This window comes from Schistocerca nitens, chromosome 4, assembly GCF_023898315.1.
Source record: "Schistocerca nitens isolate TAMUIC-IGC-003100 chromosome 4, iqSchNite1.1, whole genome shotgun sequence".
Lineage (NCBI taxonomy): Eukaryota > Metazoa > Arthropoda > Insecta > Orthoptera > Acrididae > Schistocerca > Schistocerca nitens.
Genome location: NC_064617.1, coordinates 301,227,775 through 301,250,152, shown reverse-complemented (window position 1 = coordinate 301,250,152; position 22,378 = coordinate 301,227,775). Strand labels below are relative to the sequence as shown.

The 22,378-nt window shown below is 40.6% G+C and overlaps 1 protein-coding gene across 1 annotated transcript in view; it reads left to right on the top strand.

Annotated features, from left to right (window-relative positions):
- LOC126251490 (arf-GAP with dual PH domain-containing protein 1-like) overlaps positions 1-22,378 on the top strand; it is a 144,242-nt gene that overhangs the window by 47,483 nt on the left and 74,381 nt on the right. The window contains exon 4 of the mRNA XM_049951951.1: positions 17,282-17,512. Coding sequence (XP_049807908.1) covers positions 17,282-17,512 — 231 coding nt within the window. The remainder of the gene's footprint in view (positions 1-17,281; positions 17,513-22,378) is intronic.

Here is a 22,378-nt window from a genome sequence, read left to right as displayed (position 1 = left end):
GGTGAAACCCACCATCCAGCCGTGGTGTTCCTCCTGCCGGTCACCTAGGCGTGACGAAGTGACCCTTACACGTCTTCGCATAGGGCACTGTCCTCTTACGCATGCCTTCTTACTACGGCGAGAGGAACCCCCTTTGTGTGATGCCTGTGGCGTACGAATCACTGTACGCCACATTTTAGTTGAGTGTGATTTATATCGTTTTGTCAGGGCGGAAGTTAATATTAGTGGGGATCTGCCCTCGATTTTAGCCAATGACGAGGCGAGTGTCAAGAAAGTTTTAAGGTACTGTGATGTTTCTGGGCTTCAGCCAAAAATTTTAGGTTGGAATTTTTAGTGTGTTGCCAAGTGGCTTACCACTCCTTTTTTATTCTTGTAATAGGCCAGTTCCAAACATGCGCTATGTCTTTCATTTTACCCCTTCCCCTCCGTTCTCTTGCAGTTCTTCTCATTATGTGCTGCTTTCCTCTTTGCTACTGTTGACATGCAAACTGCCTCTGTAGACTTTCACCTATAATTTTAATCCTATTTCTGCACTTGCTGCATTTTAGTGACACTCGTCCGTTGTTGTTTCCGTTCGGGCGCTAAAGACTACACTGTTGAGCGCCCATAACACCATATCCATCCATCCATCCATGAACAGCATGTTGTAAGGCATCCCAAATATGCTCAATAATGTTCATGTCTGGGCAGTTTGGTGGCCAGCAGAAGTACTTAAACTCAGAAGAGTGTTTCTGGAGCCACTTTTTAGCAATTCTGGACATGTGGGTGTCGAATTTTCCTTCTGGAATTACCCAAGTCTGTTGGAATGCACAACGGACATGAATAGTTGCAGGTGATCAGACAGGATGTTTACGTATGTGTTACCTGTCAGGGTCGTATGTAGACGTATCAGGGGTCCCACATAACTCCAACTGCACAGGCCCTACTCCATTATGCAGCCTCCTCCAGCTTGAACAGCCTCCTGCTGACATGGAGGGTCCATGGATTCACGAGGTTGTCTCCTTACCCGTACAAGTCCTTCCACTCAGTTCAATTTGAAATGAGACTAGTCCAACCAGGCAACATGTTTCCTGCCATCAACAGTCCAATGTCGGTGTTGATGGACCCAGGCGAGGCATATAGCTTTGTGTCATACTGTCATCAAAAGTACAGGAGTAGGCCTTCGGCTCCAAAAGCCCATATCGATGATGTTTTGTTGAATGGTTCACACGCTGACACTTGTTGATGGCGCAGCATTGAAACCCACAGCAATTTGTGGAAGGGTTGCACTTCTGTCATGTTGAATGATTCTCCTCAGTTGTCGTTGGTCCTGTTCTTGCAGGACCTTTTTCTGGCTGCAGCGATAACGTTTGTCGTCTTATATAGGCATTGATGACCGCAATGCTGTATTCTTCCTGTTTACATATCTCTGTATTTGAATATGCACAGCTGTACCAGTTTCTTTTGCGCTTCAGTGTATGAGACTTATTGGAAATCAGTTTTATGCATCATATGATTTTTAAATGATGATTTAACAGATTTTCTTGTAAAAGGTAGAAATAAGCGTCAGAAAAATGTATCCAATAGTGTAGAACTAAAGGGAATATCTAAGTGTTATAGTAGTAGCATTCTTGAGAAGGCCCTTTCCCAACCTTTGAAATTAACTTACAAAGATTAGCAGAGCTGTTGCCTTTATAGTAATGTTTCTTCTTAACTAATCATCTGTGATGGATTTACACCAGTTATGAAGAAAGCAGAAAAACATTTCGCATTTCTTAATATCATGAAGCGAGCCATGGCCATTTTTTAAAATCAAAGAGTCATATATAGAATGATAAAGTCTTTGAGTGAATATCAGTTGAGTATCGATGCAAAACAATGGCACTCATATTTAAATCCACTTGCCAAAAAAAAAAAAGGTAAACATTATTTCCAGTGAGAGTAACAAAATAAAAGATGAGATGTTAAAGGAGCTGAATCAGAAGCAGAAAATGCAGGAACCTGTAGTAATATACAACACGTTTCCAAACTGTGCTGAATTCCCTCCACCCTGTTGAGAGATGTACAATCACCTTAGCAGATCCATCCACTGTGAACAGCTTCCGCAATACATAAATTCAAGAAAACTGAGTGTTTTATTTATGGTACTGAAGAGATCATTGATTCAGAGCCACTGGTGCTGAAAGAAACGTTGAAGACAGATGATTCCAACAAATATCTGCTTGCCTTACAAGAAGAATGTGAAAAGTATTGAAAACACTGAATGTGGGAATGACCAGTGCTAAATGGATTTTCAGAACAAAGGAAGGTTTGGAAGGACTTATTTCATGCTGAAATCATGCGTGGTCAACAAATGGAAGAGTGATTTAATCTTTAAAGAAACTTTCACAGACTAGGTAAAATTTATTCTGGCATATTTTGAAGTTGATGCAATGTATGAGGTGCATATCAAAAGTAAAGGCTAATTATATAGAAATGTGTGTCTGCAATGGTCATGTTATACTTACTATTACATACAGATGACTATGCCTGAGCAACTCAGGTTCTTCATAATGTTGCAGTTTTCTATTTGTGTGACAATGAGTTAAATAGGTTCAGAAATAAACAATACAATCACACGTGAATTGCAGTCAGTAAGATTTCGTAATGCAAGCAAGCATATTGCACCTGAAATTCACTGTGGGGTGTGGGTTTTCAGCAAGGGTGAAGAAAGAATAAAACATTAGTGTACAAATATACACGAAGAGAAATGTCACATTGATGTTTTACGGGATTTCCACAAATGTTTGTGACAACATTGCACCAAATTGTTACCAGGAAATTTAATTACCAGAAGCTGTGTATAAGATACGAACCAAGCAACATAGGTGCTCACAGAACATTTGTGTTTTTGAACTTCTGGTCTTTTTTATCTGCAATAGCACTGTATGCTTCAGATATTGCACAAGTCAGTACTTTGAAATTACAATTTAGTAATTCCTTAAATAACTATCAGTTGAACATGTAATATAATTCTAGACATGCTATACATTTTAGCTTGAAGATTCAAATAAATTATACTGAGTTAAAAATTGAATGTGAACACACTGCTTTAGGTACCTCAGTATTCAGTGATTAAGATAGAGAGAATTTTATTTCTCATTTTGACTGGTTCACTACTGATGAGATGCCTGTTTCTTTTCACCTGTTGAGTCTAAACAGCATCATTTAAATTCATCAAAGTAAAGTAAAAAAAAACATACGTAACTACTGAAGTGTTCTAGAAATATTTTCAGAGTTGACAATGGGGCAAGCAGAGATTTTGAATATTCTTGATTTATAACAACAATGATGCCCACATATTGTGTCTTGACTGCCTGGACGTTTCACAATCTGTTGCACCCCCCACCCCACCCCCTCTCCCCCTTGTGCACTCACTCCAGTCTGTCAGAACTAGTCTACAGCCTTATTCTGCATACAGAAAACATTGTATAATATCAAACAATACTCATGATTAAAACTTTACAATTAATTGTGAATAAGTTAACTAACAGTGAAGTGGGTGCTGCATACTTATCTTAAGGGGAAATAATTAACTTTTTACATTATAACATACCCCTGAATCACTTACCTGTGTGCCGAATTTTTGAGGCTTGTAAATTACGAAAATTCTTGTAGTCTAGAATATGTTAATTGGTTTAATTCTACTTTTGAGCATGTAATCTGTGTTGCAATGCATGATGATGGGTATGGACGTCGCTGTAGGTTGTCAAACATGGACTGATACGTGTAGATTGTGGGCTGGATTTCACTGGAACATATGCAGTGGGGAACTTGACAAGTCTCTTCCATGAAACGGTAAGCTCTTCAAGAAAGACAAAAGAATCTTTGAACAGGAGGCAAAGATTTGCACCCTTCAGGTTGAATTAAAACATGTGAAATTTGAATGCAGTAGGATAAAGGGAGAAAAGATTGTGGGCACTGTGTAATGGTAACATACAATGGGTGAAACAGGAACAGCTCTGCCACTTCTTCATCTATATTTGAGATTACAGTATTGAATAAGTTTGACTTGTTACCTGAGGTAGGATGGGAAAGAGCCTCATCCAGTTGTAGGTGACAGTAGGGTGCAGCAAACTACCAGCAAGGAAATTTGATGTGGGTCAGTACCAAAAGAAAGTAGGAAGAAAAGTGTCATTCTGCCAGGTAGTACCCATGGGAGGGGTGTAGGCCAAATGGTATAGGACAAATCAGGAACAGAGCACGAGGTCGCAAGTATTGTCAAGCCAAGTGCTAGCCTTAGCCAGGTGACAAAAGGCATAGGTTCTTACGTCGTGGATCACAGTAGAGCAGCGATTAGCAGTCTAACAACACTTTATTACATAGTCACAGAACATACAATACAACAAGTGAAAGATACATTGTCCTAAGAGTAAACAAACAGTCTCTCACTTGCGAGAAGTACATCACTCTGTGACATCCTCCCCACCCTGGTCGACCTCCAAAGGTACGGCCAGCTGCACAGGACGACTAATGATGTGACCTTCTGGTGTCCGGAGTATTATCGTCCTTACCCTGCCGTCTCTTCCTGGTAATACCTTTTCTATCCTGACCTCCTTCCACATATGTCGCTGATGAAGGTCCTCTTGGATCAGCACGATGTCGCCAGGGCGAAAGGGGATGACTCGTCCCGATGGGCGTTTAACTTCATGGTAGTTCCGGAGTTCCAATAGGTATTCTTTAACCCAACGGTTCCAAAAACTGTCACACAGTTGCTGTCTCAGTCGGAACTCCTTTGTTAAATTGGGGTTCGCCGAAGGCTCTGGTCCCGTCGGAATAGTCGTAAGTTTTTCTCCCATCAAAAAATGGGATGGTGTGAGTGCATCACAATCATCTCCTGGTGTGTTGGGCCTGGAGTTCACCGCAGCTTCAATACTGATCAAGGTGGTGTTCAGTTGTTACTCAGTGAGCTTTGCGAGTCCCAATACCTTCCGCAGGCAACGCTTTATAGTGCCCACCATTCTTTCCCACCATCCTCCCCACCAAGCCGCCCAAGAGACAATGAATTTCCAAGTAATACCATGGTGGGCGAGGAACTGATAAGTTTTTGTGGTGGTTAATGCCTTCCAAAGTTTGGCTAGTTCCATATTCGTGGCGTGGAATGTTTTCACGTTATCTGTATATATCGTATAGGGTAGTCCGCGTCTTCCGGCGAATCACTGAAGTGCCATAAGAAACTTGTCCGTTGACAAGTCTGTACAGAGTTCGAGGTGTACGGCTCGTGTGGTAGCACATGTGAAAAGAGTGATATATGACTTGTGTGTTTCCTTCCCCACTTTGATGAATAGTGGGCCAGCAAAGTCTATTCCGGTTACAGCAAATGGTTTGTCAGGTGAAACTCGTTCAGGCGGCAGCGGTGCTTCGATCTGTTGCCCTCGTGGATTCTTCAAGATCTTGCATGCGAGGCATGAGTGTAGGATTCTTTTGATGGCCTGACGAGCTCTAAGGATCCAAAATTCGGTTCGTAGTTCGGATAGTACAGAACGAACACCAAAGTGATGAAGGCGGATGTGTGTCTCTCGAATAATCAATTGTGTGAAGTGGTGGGAACCGTCAAGGGGTACAGGATGTTTTTGTCCCCTATTTAGGCTAGTGCACTGGAGTCGACCTCCTAGACGTATCAGTCCATCTTCTAGGAAAGGATTGTATCGTGCGATTTTTGACTCTCTTGGCAGTGGTAAGTTATTCTGAAGTGCATGTAATTCGCTGGGGAAGGAATCTCTCTGGCCCACTCGAATCCAATACATTCTGGCAGCTGATAATTCGGTGGCTGTAAGTTCTCCTGAAGATTTATTCTTCTGACGAATGTTGTGTAGGAAGCGGAGAGTCCATGCTGTGATACGATTGAGCTTCCAGTATGAGCTGAATTTAAGTAAGTTCAAAAGGCTGGTTGGCGTAGATATCGACAAAACGTGGCTCTGCGTTTTCTTCCTCTTTTCTTCGGGAGGAAGTCGTACCATCGTTGGAGTATCGTTTGGCCAGCATTCAGGAGGGCGTGTAAGCCAAGGTGGCCCATGCCACCAAATATCCAGAGAATTCATTTGGTAGCCGAGGAGTCCACGTGAGAGGTGGTCAGCAGGATTGTCTGCTCCTGGGCAGTGTTTCCATTGCGTGGGAGTCGTGTGTGTTTGTATCTCAGTTACCCGATTACAAACGAAGGTCTTCCATCTGTTAGGATCACAGCGAATCCAACTTAGTGTTATTGTGGAATCCGTCCACAATATCGCATGGGCAATTTTAAAGTTTGTTGCATGGAAAAAGTAACACAATAGTCTGGTCCCAACTACTGCCGCTAAAAGTTTGAGTCGAGGCAATGTCACCTTCTTAATAGGAGCAAGTCTGTTCTTGCTACAGACTAAATGGGTTACGAGGTCATCATCTAAGACAGTACGAATGTACAAAGCTGCTCCATATGCCTTTTCCGAGGTGTCACAGAATACGTGCAGCTGAGAGTCTCTTCCATGAGCTGTAGCTATCCATCTAGGGACACGTATACGTGACAATGAAGGTAAGCTAGATATCCAAGTGCGCCATCGTGCCCGTAAGTCCCAGGGCATAAGTTCATCCCAGCCAATTCCTCGGCACCATGTGTCCTGGAATAGCAATTTCCCAACAAGAGAAACAGGGGAAAACAGTCCTAGTGGGTCATAGAATTTAGCCGTACATTGTAAAAGAAGTCGTTTGGTGGCTGGCTCTTCTGACGACCTTCTTATGATTTCGCTAGGATCGATACAGAAGTAGTCACCTGCGGTGTTCCAGTCTACACCTAAAACTTGTCTGGGTGTGGAGTTCTTGCCCTTCTGCCCTCCAGATAGTGTGGAGTTGTTCACAGTTGGTAGCCCATTTTGATAAGGGGAGACTGATCAATTTCATTAGGGTTACAAGTTCATAGTATATAGTTATCACCAAATTATCACCTTCTACTGAGATCACAAAGTCGTCCAAGTATGCAGTCTTGTTTATAAGTGGCGCTACGGTGGGAAATGCTGTCATACACTTGTCGGCAAGTTCTCTTAGTGTCGCAGAAAGTAAAAATGGGCTGCAGGTCAGGCTGAATGGGAGTCTGTTAAAACGGTATTCTGTTAGTTCGTCCGTCGTTTGAAGATTTCCTGTTTGATCCTGGCTAATTTTGAACAAGAATCTGGTCAAGTCTTTGTCCTTTTCGTTCAAGGTTAATTGAAGGAAAGCTTGTGTGATGTCCGCAACAATAGCCGTAGAACATAGTCTGAAACGCAGTAAAATTTCCAGAATCTCTGGTAATAGGTTCGGTCCTACTTCTAAATACCTCATTCAGAGAAGGTGCATTGTTTTCGTGAGATGAGGCGTCAAAGACTATTCTCCACTTAGTGGTTCCGTATTTCTCCTTCCTCACTGCATGATGAGGGAGATAAAATAGCTCCTTTCCTGAGAGTGGGGTGGGAGCGACCTCTACTTGCCCCTTCGTAATGTAGTCTAGCATAAGATCGAAATACATTTGCTTAAAGGTCTCTTGACATTGAAATCTTTCCCTAAGGTGCTTGAATTTTTTTTCTGCGATAGGTCTGTTACTCGAAAGCACTGTATGTTGCCTTTTGGGAAGTGTAACCACTGCTCGATGATCCTTTATAGAGAAAGATGTTCTAAACTCTTCAAGAAGTCTCGTATCCTTGTTGTTCACAGGTAGATCCTGATCGGCAGTAATCCCTATAGTTTCCAAGTCCCAAAAGTGTCTGAAATCGTTGTCCGAGTGCAGAGGAGATCGGTCAGTCTGAGCAAAATTTACCACGGTTGCATGCACACAGGCTTGTGACTTGTTACCACTAAGTATCTAGCCAAACAGAGAAGGAACTAACACTAAGCTTTCAGAGATGTGTATGGGCGAATTGTGCTTCACTATCTTCCAATAAAAATCGCCTCCTACAAGAATCTCCATGGGAAGATCTTCTGTTGAATCGGTTTTTGGATCTGCTTGTGTAATCTTACGGGCATGTGGTAAACTCTTTATATGTTGTGGAACTGAAGGCTGGTGAGAAATAACGTGAGTACTTTCGAAGGCAGTAAGTGGCACTGAAGAATTCTGCCAAAGCCCCTTCATATTAAACTGAACAAGCCTGCGGTGGCGTGGGCGTGTAGGGTTTGCTTCAAAGGAACAAACGGTTAGTTCTTGTCGGTCTACCGTTTGCAGTTTGAGATCATCAGTCAGCGATTTTTCTATGAAGCTGGACTGACTACCTGCATCCAGTAGACATCGCATTGTCCTGCTTAATCCTGTAGGTCCTGAGACACATACTTGAGCTGTCTGAAGGTATGTGTATCCGTGGGGAGTGACAGATACCTTTCCCACGGAAGTAACGTTTGTCTGACCCGCAGGACCCCTAATATCCTTTCGTTCCTCACAAATGGACTTATGATGCAGTCTTTTACAGTTAACACACCGAGCCTTTTCTTTCTTTTTGCAATTTGACACTTTGTGCCCACGTTGAAGACAAGAAAGCATCTGTTTGCTAGTTTCAATTTAACTATTCGATCATTAACGCGTACGATCTTCTTACAGTCTTGCGCCCAATGACCGCAAGATTCGCAAAAGACGCAGAATGGTTCCTTTAGGCTGGTATCCTTTGGAGTCGATCTTTTAGATTTCGCGTGTACATGAAGTGTGGATACTGTGGGAAGGTTACTAGAAGTGCTGGAAAATTCACCGCGTATCTTCTGCATGGTAAGCGCCCCGTCGACTTCCCCGTTAGAAACTCCATCAGTTGCAAAATGTCCCCTTTGGATATTCCCGTATGCTTGGTGTGAATTATCCAGTGGCGGCATATGTCATCCGGAAAAGTGCGTAAAATTTTTGGCGCAAGGACTCGGCCGTATCCGTTCACGTCTTCCCCAAGTGCCCGGAGAGCTTGAATACGTCACTGGCAACCATTGAATGTTGTATTAAGTTCCTCTGGGGTGGACAGCTGAATTGGTTTTATGGCTTGGAGATAATCTAAGTGGGCTAGAATTATTCGATCCTTGTTGCCATTACGCGCTCGGAGAATCCTCTTCGTTTCTGCGTACGTCTCGGCCGTCACCGCAATAGCGTCCACTAAATGCTTTGGTTCTCCCGAGAGATAGCCGTGAAGAAAGATGTGTTTATTAATTGTAGTTACCGTTGGATCGTTATCAACCGACTGCTCAAACTGCTCCCAGAATCGTGCCCATGTCTCGATATCGCCTGAAAAAGGCTCAAGTTTGATCGGCGGAAGTTTTACTGAAGCTGTGGGAACACTCATTGTTACAGATTGTACCAGCGGATTGTCGGGAATCTTTATGTCTGCTACCGATTTCGCAAGCTGTTTCTCTATTTCGTGAGACAATCGAGAAATTGTGAGTTTCGCGGTGTCTATATAATCTTCTCATTTAAGAACATCTTCTTCGTATTCGTCATCGTCTAACAACTCGTGAATATCCTCATCTAATTTAACGAGGCGGTTCAGAACGCTTCCCAATCTGTCATTGTAATATTTATAATCCGTGATTTCCGATGTGTCTGACAACCTTGCAACTTCCGCTACGAGTCGCGTAATGTTTGCTTTTTCTCTCATACGTTTTCTCTTTAGAGAGTGTAACTGTGCTTCTGGTTTGTGGTCTGGCATGTCCATTACTCCAAAGTTTAAAGCAGTGTCAGCTAGCGATCAGCTGGTCCTAATAAGGTGTTATCTTTGGATCGCTAGTCGAAGTAGTTCAATTGATGGTCGCTAGATGGCAGCACTAGTCATAAACAACCAATAGGCGTAGCGTAGGATCTGATAATTCATCAAAGCGCTAATCGAACGGCTACAATAGCAGTACAGAGCGGCAATAATGTAATCAGTTGCCTTTACAAATGGCACTACAAAACATGTTGCGTGATAATTCAATTGAACTTAGCTGTGTATGCAGGCGGTTGTCATCGAAGAGCTTGTTGCGTGGTGTGACAAATCGCTGCAGTGAGCCCCCTCGTAATATTGCCGCGTGACGTGCATCCAGAATTCGTGTTTCACAACGGCAATCGTGGAAATTGTCTCGGGCAAATCTAAAGCTCCCGGGTTTCGGCACCAAATTCTTACAGCGTGAATCACAGTAGAGCAGCGATTAGCAGTCTAACAACACTTTATTACATAGTCACAGAACATACAATACAACAAGTGAAAGATACATTGTCCTTAGAGTAAACAAACAGTCTCTCACTTGCCCAAAGTACATCACTCTGTGACATAGGTAATTTGTGCAAAAGTTTTGGAAAAGAGGATCACGTTGTTGTTGTAATTGGAGCGGAAAACAGCCTGGTTAATGACAGGAATTACAGCATTTGGGGTAACCTGGTTGCAATAGGAGTATCAAATGTGAGTTTTGTGGAGGTCCCACAGCACCGTGACCAGCCATGGGTTAACCCTGAGATGATCAGACTATTGTTGACTGAAATGAAATCTTTTATGAATGCAGTACTTGTTGCTACAATTGGGATGTTGACTGAAATGAAATCTATTATGAATGCAGTGCCTGTTGCTACAGTTGGGAAATGGGGATAGGCTGGATATGGCCTACACGTGAATAGGAGAGGGAGGTGTCCGAGCTTCTCGCAGAAAAGGTACAGGGCTCCACCATCATTCACTGCAAGATACCTGTGATTACTGGTGTCAGCGAGGTACCTTTCTTTAGGCTGAAATCAGCATTGAGGCACCTGGTTTTGAAAGAAGTTAAAATAACAGAAGAGCCACACAAAACACACAAGGCTGCACAGAAAAGTAAGGGTAGCTTATTTCATCAGAATATTAGAGGACTGAGTAGTAGGATAGAAGAGCTTCTTGTCTGTCTGCAAAATTTAGAGAGCTCTGAAGAGATAGACGTCCTGTGCCTATCTGAGCACCACATAACTACATGGTTAGAGATGGTAAATATAAAAGATTACACTCTACCATGTTACTCGTGTCCTCCCCAGGGAGCTCACTAATCTTTGATGAGTTCGTACTTGGCTACCAAGGGGCCCCAACCTTTGCAGCATCTCTTCCTTTCCAAGCTGCATCTCTCTCTTCTTGCTGTGCTTTTTCCCCTCCCTTGGGAAACAGGTCGTATGTTTTTTTTTTTTTTGGAAATGTGTTCTACATTTTCAGTAGCCAGACATCAGAACAGGCCCCCACTGTTTTTTTTTTTGTTCTCCTCTCCTTCCTCTGCTTCAGCATTTGAAGTTCCTCATTTTCTTCTTCCTCCCTGTGCGCTCCTGAAGGCCAGTCCACGCATCTGACGCATAACAGGTGACCTGGTAATGTGCATAATTCCCAGCCCCGGATCGACGGGTAGGGTTTGCATGTACCCCTGGTAAAGGCTAGGCACAAGGCAGGGTGATTGCCTGAGCTGTTACCTTCCCAGATTGCCAATTGGCCCTGCTAGATATGAACCATCACCTAAGGTGGGTGTGTCCTCCTGTGAGTGGAATCCCCAGTTTGAAGGAGCACGCCATTAGCGACACTGGCAATCATGGGGGATTTTGTTGCAATGAGCTGATCACCATCTCAGTCTCCATCTACTAAACATAAACAGAATGAGGCTAGCGAATCAAAGACCTTGGTTCTTGTTTGTTTTGCATACTGAAGACAGTTAGTCCTTCGCTAAGATTAATCTGTTTGTAGTTCAGAAAGGTGTTGATGCAATTGCCGGCCCTGTGAAATCCTGCTCTCGTTTACACAATGGCACTTTGCTTTTGGAGACTACTTCTGATTCTCAAGCACAACAACTACTTGCAGCTTTGCTCCTCCGTGGCTAAACTGTTTGTGTTGAGGCCCATCAAATGCTGAATTCTTCACATAGTGTTATTTACACCAGGCTGTTCAATGGTCTGACCAAAGCAGAAATCCAAATTTACCTCTTTGATTAGGGTGTTATTGCAGTCCATCAGATTATGGGAAAGGTAGATGCATCATTAGTGCCCACACACTCTTTTCCTCACATTTGATAGAGTAGTGCTTCCATCAAAGATCAAAGCAGACTGTGAAGTTATCATAGTCTGACAGGGCATTCTGAGCCCGACGCATGGCTGTCAGTGTCATTGTTACAGCCACACCCAAATGTCCTATTGACACCCAGCTGAATGTGTAACCTGTGGTAGGGATGCTCATGAGGGTGATTGCCCGCCTTCTCCTCCTCAATGTATTAATTTCATTGGTGACCATGCAGCTTCCTCTCAAGAATATCCCATGTATCAAGATGAGCAGGCTGTCCAGGAGATCAGGATGAAGGAAAAAGTGCTTTACTCTGTTGGTTGCAAGTTGTCAACTAGTCGGAAACACTGTATTTTACCACCTGTCACTTACTGTACCATCTTTCTACACCTCATTCCACAAAGAACATGGCCACGCAGACTTGCAACCTCAAATTCAGCACTGCAGTTGTAAAATCGCCCAGTGTCATGGCAGCATCCTCATTTCCCTCTTCTCCAGCTGTGCAACAAGCCACTAAATTTTCGCCTCACAGCAGGCTGGAAAGGACAGGAGTAGTACTTGCGTGAAGATTTCCTATGTCCCTCCAGCCAACAAACACCTGAATCATCATCAGCCAACAGAGGCTCCAAGAAATCACACAAAGGCAAACGGTCTTCTCCTTTACCAACTTGGAGATCCTCTTCAACAGTATCGCCACATGATACCACCACCCAGCCAAGCGCTGTGTCGCTGGAGCGCACTGACTACTTTTTTGCCCTGGAGTCTGCAGATCAATGGAGAATGCCAACCGCTCTGTAGATCTCATGGAGCAGGATCCTCCAGCCTCTGCACCCTGTTGCAGAGTGTGTTTGAAGGCTAGCACTTGGCAGCCACCGAGGTGACATCCCTTCTTTTTTTTTCCCCTCCTCCATCCCTTTCCTCGCCATGACTCTTCTCCAATGGAACATTTGCGGCCTTAGATCCAACAAGGAGGAATTATGGCTGCTTTTGGCATCACAGTGTCCACTTGTTCTCTGCCTCCAGGAAACAAAATTGCATTCTCACGACCACTTTGACCTCTCGCAGTTCTTTCCAGTCCATTTTGACATCCCCCCAGAAGACAGCATTCCTTCTCATGGGGAAGTCATGCTGCTGATCTGGGATGACATTCATAGTCAAACCATCTGCATGAACACCCGGTTGCAAGCTGTTGCAGTCCGCATTTTTCTTCCTCACTTCGCCTTTTCCCTTTGTAACATTTACATCCCTCTGTCATTCGGTATCACCAAGGCATCCTTCTTCCAGCTTATTGGTCAACTCCCTCACCCGCTTATTGCTGCTCGGTGACTTTAATGTGCTTTGAGGCTCTCCCAGAACCTATCAGAGAAATGTCTTCTTAGCTGACCTTCTCAGTCAGCTCAACCTCATCTGCCTTAACTCTGACCGAGCGAGGTGGCGCAGTGGTAAGACACTGGACTCGCATTCGGGAGGACGACGGTTCAATCCCGCGTCCGGCCATCCTGATTTAGGTTTTCCGTGATTTCCCTAAATCACTCCAGGCAAATGCCGGGATGGTTCCTCTGAAAGGGCACGGCCGACTTCCTTCCCCATCCTTCCCTACTCCGATGAGACCGATGACCACGCTGTCTGGTCTCCTTCCCCAAACCAACCAACCAACCTTAACTCTGGAGCACCCACATTCCTTCAGACTCCACGCACACCTATTCCCATTTGGACCTTTCATTCTGTACAGCCCAGCTTCTCACACTCAATTTTATGAAAGCACAACATATTCAGTTCTGCGCATTTAGAGATGCTACGCCAGTGATGTGTGTATCACATGGTGGGGAAATAATAAATAGGATAAAAAATTCATAAATTTTAGGTGTCCATCTTAATTAAAATTTAAACTGGAAAAAGCCAAATTTAGAACTCCAAAAACAACTTAGTTCAGTCACATTTGCACATTGAACCATTGCAAATCTTGAGGAGAGACAAATCAGTAAGTTGGCATATTTCATTAAATAGTGTCATATGGAATACTGCTCTGGGGTAACTCATATTTAATCCCTTAACATAAAACACCAAGTTATCTAGTTTTTATTATTTTGACAGAAACTTAAAATCATGAGTATACTCGAGCATCTTAAGAACAGACCTTCAAAGAAATAAAACCCCACTTACATCCGTTTCAGCCCTGACAGTTAAGTGTTCAGCCACTAGAGAGCATCTGTCCCTGCATTTGTAGCCTGGCTATCGTGGTTTGTTTTGAGTTGGTTGCTACTATGTCATCTTTACTATGTGCAGCTTTGGATACTTGACAACAGAACACAACATTCAGCCTCTCTCCTGTATTATTGTTTGGGCAGTGCTTTCAAAGAAGGATGGCTATAGTGATCCTGAATTTGACATTGATTTAGTGGCTCAGAAAGTGAAGGAGGATGTGTTGTTACTTCATTAGAGACTGAAAGGGACAACAGTTTGTCAGTTGAGTGTCAAGCTCTTGGCAGTGGTATGAGATAAATACATCCACTATACTCCAACCAGCTCTTCAAAGATTTATGTTCACAGGAAACCATACTGAAATATTAGACTTCATGGCTACACAGAAGCTAAAAAAGATTTCAGGTTTCAGGATATTGTAGTCAAAGTCCATTGCAGGTGTATACTCGGGATTTTATTGTTCGTAATCTTAAAAATTTTGTAACTTATTATATTTAAAAGCTACCTTTGTGTATCTATATGCAATGTAATTCATTATAGGACTTTTTCATTAATAAAAAATATTAATTTTTGGAATGTAATTTGAAAAAAATCAATATGTTAAAGAATTAAGGAAAAAAGTCTTCATTGCTCAAAAATGTGCTGTAAGAATAATACCTGGCGGTCACTCACAGTCATGTTTTAGACATCTGTTTAAAAACTTGGGCATACTGACTACTGCTTCACAGTACATTTTTTTCCTCGTGATGTCTGTTGTAAACAATCCATTGCAGTTCAAAGGAACAATGATATACCAGAAGGAAAAATCACATTCATTACTCCACATTAAGGTTGACACAAAAAGAGGTGCACAATACTGCAACTAAAATTTTTAATCACATGCCTAGTGATATAAAATGTCTGAGAGGCGGTGAGGTAAAATCTGAAAACAAACTGAAAAAGTTTCTCCTTGACAACTCCTCCTGTTCTGTAGAAGTACTTTTGTTATTGTGATGTGTAAATGTTGGAGGGAGGAGGGTAGAGATTACTATTTTACATTGCACATTTAATACCAATAAAAACAAAATTACAAAGAGGATAGATTGCCACTCACCATGTAGCAGAGATGTTGAGTCACGGACAGGCACAACAAAAGGACTACTAAACCACAAACTTTTAGCTAGAAGGCCTTATTCTGAAATACACACACACACACACACACACACACACACACACACACACACGACCATTGTCTCTGGCTGCTGATATTTTCCATTGTTTATGAATAATAATATAAAAAGCAATAAACTTAAAAATGTTCAGCAGGTAGCCTTATTTACAAATTAATTTGCAGTGTGAATGTAAAAATGTAAAATGACTCATTCCACATCATTATAATACTATGCTTATCCATTACGGATATTTTAGAACTGTGACTGTATATTGAATGTAAATAAGTTATACACAACTGCAACCAGTCACATTTTTGAATAATAATGCTTTATTCCAGAAACCGGTTTTCGAACTTGCCCTTATCTCGTGCTCTCATGTTATCGCCATTAAAGTACTTGCCCTTATATCGACTTTAACACATGTAAAGAACAACAAATTACATCACTGTACAAAGTAGCTTATGCCATATCTTTCTGTCAAGATCTTTGTTACAAGCAACAGTTGTAAAGTGCATGCTGGATGCTGGTAAAGTGTAAACTAATATAGTTCGTGTGAAAGTGTTCTGGACATCAAAATGGAGGCAGGCAGATCCGAAAAAAGCCGCCTATACTGTCACAGTAAATAAAAACTAAATTTACATCCATATCGACAGATAAGCTATAGTCATGGCGATACATTAAAGTGTGACCCATCTTTCTGCCAAAGAACCAGCACCCAGCATTATGCTACTACCAGTAATGAAGTAACTTCCCGGATCCTCCCGAAACCATCTGAAGATGAACCTGAAAAGGTTCAAAAGCCGGTTTATGGAATAAAGCATTATTATTCAAAAAAGTGATTGGTTGCAGTTGTGTATAACTTATTTACATTCAGTATAATATACTGTGCAAATGATTCATGGAACATAACACTACTAACTAACTTAAGTAAATTCTCCATAACATCTCAAAAACTGGCTTGCTTCACAGCTTAGTGATGTGTTGAAAAGTTCAGATATAGGCCATCACAGATGGCAAGAGTTCTGCAAGTTTGTGTAAAAATGTGTTCAGTAATACAATGAGAGTGTGAAGAATAATGTGAAGAATGAGCAGAAAATATATGTGCATCGGCCTCATTCCTAGTATACACTATATATAATTTAGGTATTGGTATTTAGCTGCTGTTGTTGTATTCTTTAAGAGAGGTTCAGAAAAAGCTAGACGAGACGATGATAAAAGATATATTTACAAGTGTCCCTTTGGGTTGGCAATTACACTTTTCCACATATTATTTTTGCAGCTTACGTACTTATTAACATTTTTTGAGACTCAAAGCACCTAGCACAGAAAAATGGAATTATTAGCCTCATCATTTATGGGATGCTACATTCTAATCTTTCTTGAAATGGTCAGTCTGGTTGAATGCCCTGAATTGTAACTCCAAAACTGATCTCTACAAATAATTAAAAAATGAAACATGTTTTTAAAGAAATCTAAATGAAAAACCAGACCCAACTGCTTTCAAAATGGTTCTATTGCATAGGCATCATATATGTAAGAGACTGCAGATTAGGACTTCCACGGAAGAAAATCAAGCAGGGACAAACATTCCATTGCAAGAAGTTATTTCATGTCTCATGTTCAAATAGCAGCCTTACCAGGTCTCACATGTAGGGTCTGTAGATAAAGTAATGAGATTTTCTCCTGGCAAAAGAATACTAAAAAGTTCAAATACTGGGTTATTCACCCCCTCCAATTATTGTAAATGTTAGTACATCTATAAATCCTCTGTTACAGTGGCTGGTAAGTTCTCCTCCTTGGCTTTGAATATATTTAAATTACTAACTTTAATGACATGTTGAGTTAGGATAATTTTGTTCTGATGGTGGCATTTCACATGCAGTTATTTTTTGTGTAGTATTTTGTATGTATATCTCAGAATATTTCTATTATTTAAGAATAATAAGCTGAAACTGTGTCATTTGTGACTTTCAGAAGAAGGACCCAAAAGCAATAATAAGACTGTCGGAATTAAATGTAGCATTCTCACCAGAAAAAATAGAACATGCCAATTCTCTTCAGTTAACCTATCTTAAAGAAGGAACTACTAGACATATTTATGTGTACCATGACAGCTCACAAGTAATAGTTGATTGGTACATGGCAATACGATGTGCCAAACTGCACAGGCTGCAAGTTGCGTATCCTGCAGCTAGTGAATCAGAGGTAAGCTGTGCATAAGCTAATTAAGAAAGTAAGTCAGCATCATCACTGTTCCACATGGACATTGATATCAACATATGAGCATATTTTTAGCTTCTCCAAGTTCTTAAAAGTAATCTGTGTGGCTTCAGCACTTGAAAAAATTAAGTGTATCATAAATAATTTAAGGACTAAAGGAATAATTCAGCAGGTGCTGAGCACATTCATTATAATATTAGTTTTGTTTTATTCATGACTATCATTGTAAAAGCATTGATGAAATATTTTTCTTGTAAGTATTCTGAGTGCTAACTAAGACTTGGACACATGTTATAGGTAATGTTTTTGTGTAGCATACTCTATAAAAGCATATCCTGTGTTGTGAGATCAAGGGACACATCTGTTCTGTCGTTTTAATGAACTGATTGTTCGTATGAGTTTTTAGAGAACACGTGTGTTCTTAGAATTTTGGTTTTTGAATCGTGATTGCAAATTCCTTTGACATTTTTTGAAAGGTGATGTTATTTCCACCAAGACTATATTTGTATAGAAGAGTATGTCTCTAACTCGTGATTGGTCAGTTTGATTATTTAGTAATTTTCAAGTAACAACAAGATATCACAGAATCAGTAAACATGTAAGTAGAAGTCCTGCAAAACAGCACAGCACATGTTCTCACTCATTCTGATGAACAGTTAAATGATGAAAGGAAACTGTTTATAAAACATGTTATGTGCAGGAAGTGGACATTTCTATTTTTTTCTTTGAGAATTTTTGGAGTAAAAATGAGCTAAATGTAGATAAAGTGCCAAAAAGAGCCAGAATATTGACTGATCCACTGTGGAATATTGTAAGCAAGTAATACACGAATGGGGAAGTTCCTTCTTGTGCAGTATGTTTACAGTATATAAGTGAATGCTAAGACATTGAGGACAAGTACAAAATTTTAACTACTGAGTTAAGATAATTATCACCATTGGTCTAAGAGAATTAAGGGTCTAGTTATCAGTAAGCATTTTTGTTGGCCTTGGTATGGGAAATTTATCCACAGCAGATGAATGAAACGCAAATGAACAGATGGTGGAAATTCTGTGAACATCAATAGATGACTATTCTCTGTATGACATACAAGACTGCAAACCAGTGAAAGAAATACAGGATGCACTTGAAAGATTCCCATACACATTTTGATTTGTGGGAGGGAATACCTGTGTTAAAGGAATAAATGAATGTAGAAAAGAAAACAGGTGAATCAGTGTAGCTTATCTTGTGAGACGCAACACGCTGCTGTTCAAGTTCCGGGGTCCTGGTGTAGAAATATCAGGTAAGCATGCAACTGTTCATGCCTTACCTACTGAATACGAAATTTTTACAAGAAGTATGTGATGTGATGAGATGGATTTCTCTTAAGAAATTCAAAAACCTTTTGCCAGTTTACTAACACGAAATTAAAAATGAAGTGAGAGCAGTAAAATATTCGAATTGCATGACACTGAATGTGTTGCTGACAGCAGAATACAATTGTTATGAAGTGACTAAACTACAATCATCTGGTTATAACTGTGGGTTCTTTGAGTGCTTCGGGAGATGGTTGATTGGAAGCATCACGCACTTGCGTGCGTGTGTGTGCATAGACTTTATCTGTTTGTGCTGTTTTTATTTGTAAAGTTCCTTTAATGCATTAAATAGTGTGCCCTTGCAGAGTGTAGTGTATTCATTTAAGACATGTTTTCCTTCTGCGATTGCCTTCTGTATATGGAAATTTTCCTCAAAGGTCAGTTTGCTGTATAGGCTGTGGCTGGGTTTCAGTATTCTTAAGTCTGTTTCTATTGTGGTTGGGTGGTGGTTGTTGGCTATAAGGTGGTCGGCAAATGTGCTATGAGAACTGTTGCTTTTTAAAGCTCTGAGATGTTCCGAATATCTTGTTTTGAAGTTTCTGCATGTTTGCCCTATGTATACTGACTTGCCGGTGTTGCATGTGAGTTCATATATTCCTGGTCTGTTACATTTTTCATTGGGTGTTTCTTGTGTTCTGATCTTTTTCTGTGTTGTGTTCTCCATCCTGTATCCTATTTGGAATCCCTGTTTCTTTAGTGTGTTGCCTATTCTGTGAACAATCTTGTTATTGCAGGTGAGTATGTGCCATTTCGTTTGTGTGTGTGTTCTTGCTCTGTTGTGTCTTGTGTTGGTCATTGTTTGTGCTTTGTGTTGTTCTGTGCTGGGTGAGGATTTATGTGTGTGTGGTGTGTTCATTTTTGTACTGTTTGCATATTTTTTGATTTAACTTGTCTACCATATGGGTAGTATAACCATTTTCTACTGCTATTTGTTTTATTGTGTTTAGTTCTTGTGTGTAGTTCTGTTTGTTCATAGGTGTTCTGTTTAATCTGTGGAGCATGAATCTGAAGTTTGTATGCTTACGTGTCAATGGGTGGTTTGATAGGTTGTGAATGGTGGTGCTTGTGGTTGTCAGTTTCCTGAATATTGTGAAGTGGTGTGTGGTGTTTGCTTTTTGTATGGTGAGATCTAGAAAGTGTAGTGTGTTAGTTAGTTTCTGTTTCTAATGTGAAATTAATTTTTGGGTGTAAGTTGTTTATTTCATTGTGTAGTTGTTCTATGTGTGTATGTGGTTCATGAATCAGGCATATTATGTCATTGACATAACGGTACCAGTATATAACTTTGTAGTTCTTTGGTTTTATGTGTCTGAAGATCATGTTCTCCAGGTTGTTCATGAATATGTTAGCTAGGAGGCCACTGATTGGTGATCCCATTGGCAGTCCTACGTGTTGAGAATAAAATTCTTTGTTGAATACAAAATAATTTTGTGATGTTATGGTCTTGAGTATGTTTGTTATTTCATTGATTTGTGTGTCTGGTATGTTTCCTTGTTGTTTTAATCTTTGTGTGATAATGTTCATTGTTTCATTTATTGGAATGCAAGTGTACATTGATGTGACGTCGAATGATATGAGGGTTGCTGTGTCTGGTACGTGTATGTTCGTGATTCTGTCTATTAACTACTTTGAGTTTTCTAGATTCCTGTTATTATCAGACGTGTACAGTTTTTTCAGTAGAGTGTATGTGTTTGTTGGGCTAGGTGGTAGGATTGAGCATTTCGGAAGTTAATGATGGCTCTTAATGGGATATCATCCTTGTGAACCTTTATTAGGGCATTTAGGGTGGGTGCTTTTGGATTTTTCTGTGTCATCCTCTGTACCTGGCCTTTTGAGAATGTATTATTCACGTTTTTCAGTGTCTGTGGAATGTTTTTCTGGTATCTTGCTGTTGGGTCACCGATCAGTTTTTTGATGTTGTCTTTGAGAAAATCTAGTGTTTTCTCTATGTATTCCTTTTCATCCATAATTAAAGTAATGTTGCCTTTGTCTGCTCTTGTTACTATGGCATTGTTCCGTTTTAATTTTTGCTTAAGTTTGCTGGCTGTGATTTCCTATGATGTTTTATGATTAGAAATAATTGTGGATTTGTGTGTTCTGATTATCTGTGTTATTTCTGCAGCTACTAATTCTCTTGTCAAGTTTGCATTAAAATTAGGTGTGTTCAGTCTTTCTTGTTCCTGTGTAATGTGTTCTGATTCCTTTATGAGCTTTTCTATTGTTTTGTGTGATTTGTTTGTGTTAATGTTGTGTTTTGGCCCTTTTTCTAGTAGGCTCTTTTTCTTGATGGGTAAGATTTATGTCAGTTAGGTTAATGATTCTTTCATGGAACTTAAATTGTTGGTTGAGATTGTTTTTAGTAGGTGTGATTGTGCTGTTGATTATTCTGTTGAGTTTTCTGTTTTGTTTCTCTCATTTTTCTTGCATTACTTTCTGAATATATGCTTTTTCTCTCTATGTTATTTCCTCAATGTGAGCTGGTATTGTACATTTGTTGGTCGAATCTAAATGTGTTTGGTGAATTTCACTGTTGAGCAACCGCTTTTTAGCACATAATTCCCTAATTTCTTGCTTTAGCCACAAAATCTCCACTTTCTTTGGTGCAGATGACATGCTATTCAGAGTTTTTTTTATATAATCTGGAATTACATTATTAGCTAGGCAATTTGCATTAAACTGTATATTGATAGTTGTCTTCTGAAGCTTCACTAAGGTGTTCCTGTATTTGTTGTAGCTTGCTACCAAACCTTAAAATACTCTGTGATGTATGCTTCAACCCCCCCCCCCCCCCCCCCGAGCATATCGTTACATAGTTTCTGGAAGGCAGGGGGAAGGGGGAGGGGGGGTAACAACACCAAATTACTTGCAAAATAGAGGCCCAACAACAGCAAATAATAATGAGAATTCCTGTAAATGATTGCCATGGAAGAGAATCAAAAATTGATCATCTGAGATTATTTAGATGTTGTGCACGAGATTATTTAGATGTTGTGCATGTGCAAAAATGAAAAAAATTGATTTGAAAGAACAACTTTATGTAACGGTTGGATATTCAGAAACTATGAAAGCCTACATTCTATGGCATCCAGAACAAGTAACATGATGATTGCCAGAGATGTATTAGATGAAAATGTCATTCATGAAAAATTGAACAAACATATTAAAAAATGACCACAACCATCACGAGTGATGGATCATTACAGAATTTAGATTTTACGGAAACAGAAGCAGCACCTGATGTTGAACAGTGTGAAGATTTGGAAACATGCCTTTGTTCCAAATACATCAATGTAGAAAAGAAATCTGAAAAGGAGAACGATAACTCAACAACAGATGATAATGACTGAACTATAAAACCTCCACTAAAACCTATATCCACATAAAACCAACCAATGAGAAACAGTATCTACACTTTGACAGCTACCATTCTTTCCACTGAAATGCCCATGTCCTCATAGTGTAGACAGAAAAGTATGTGTTCCATCACTGAATC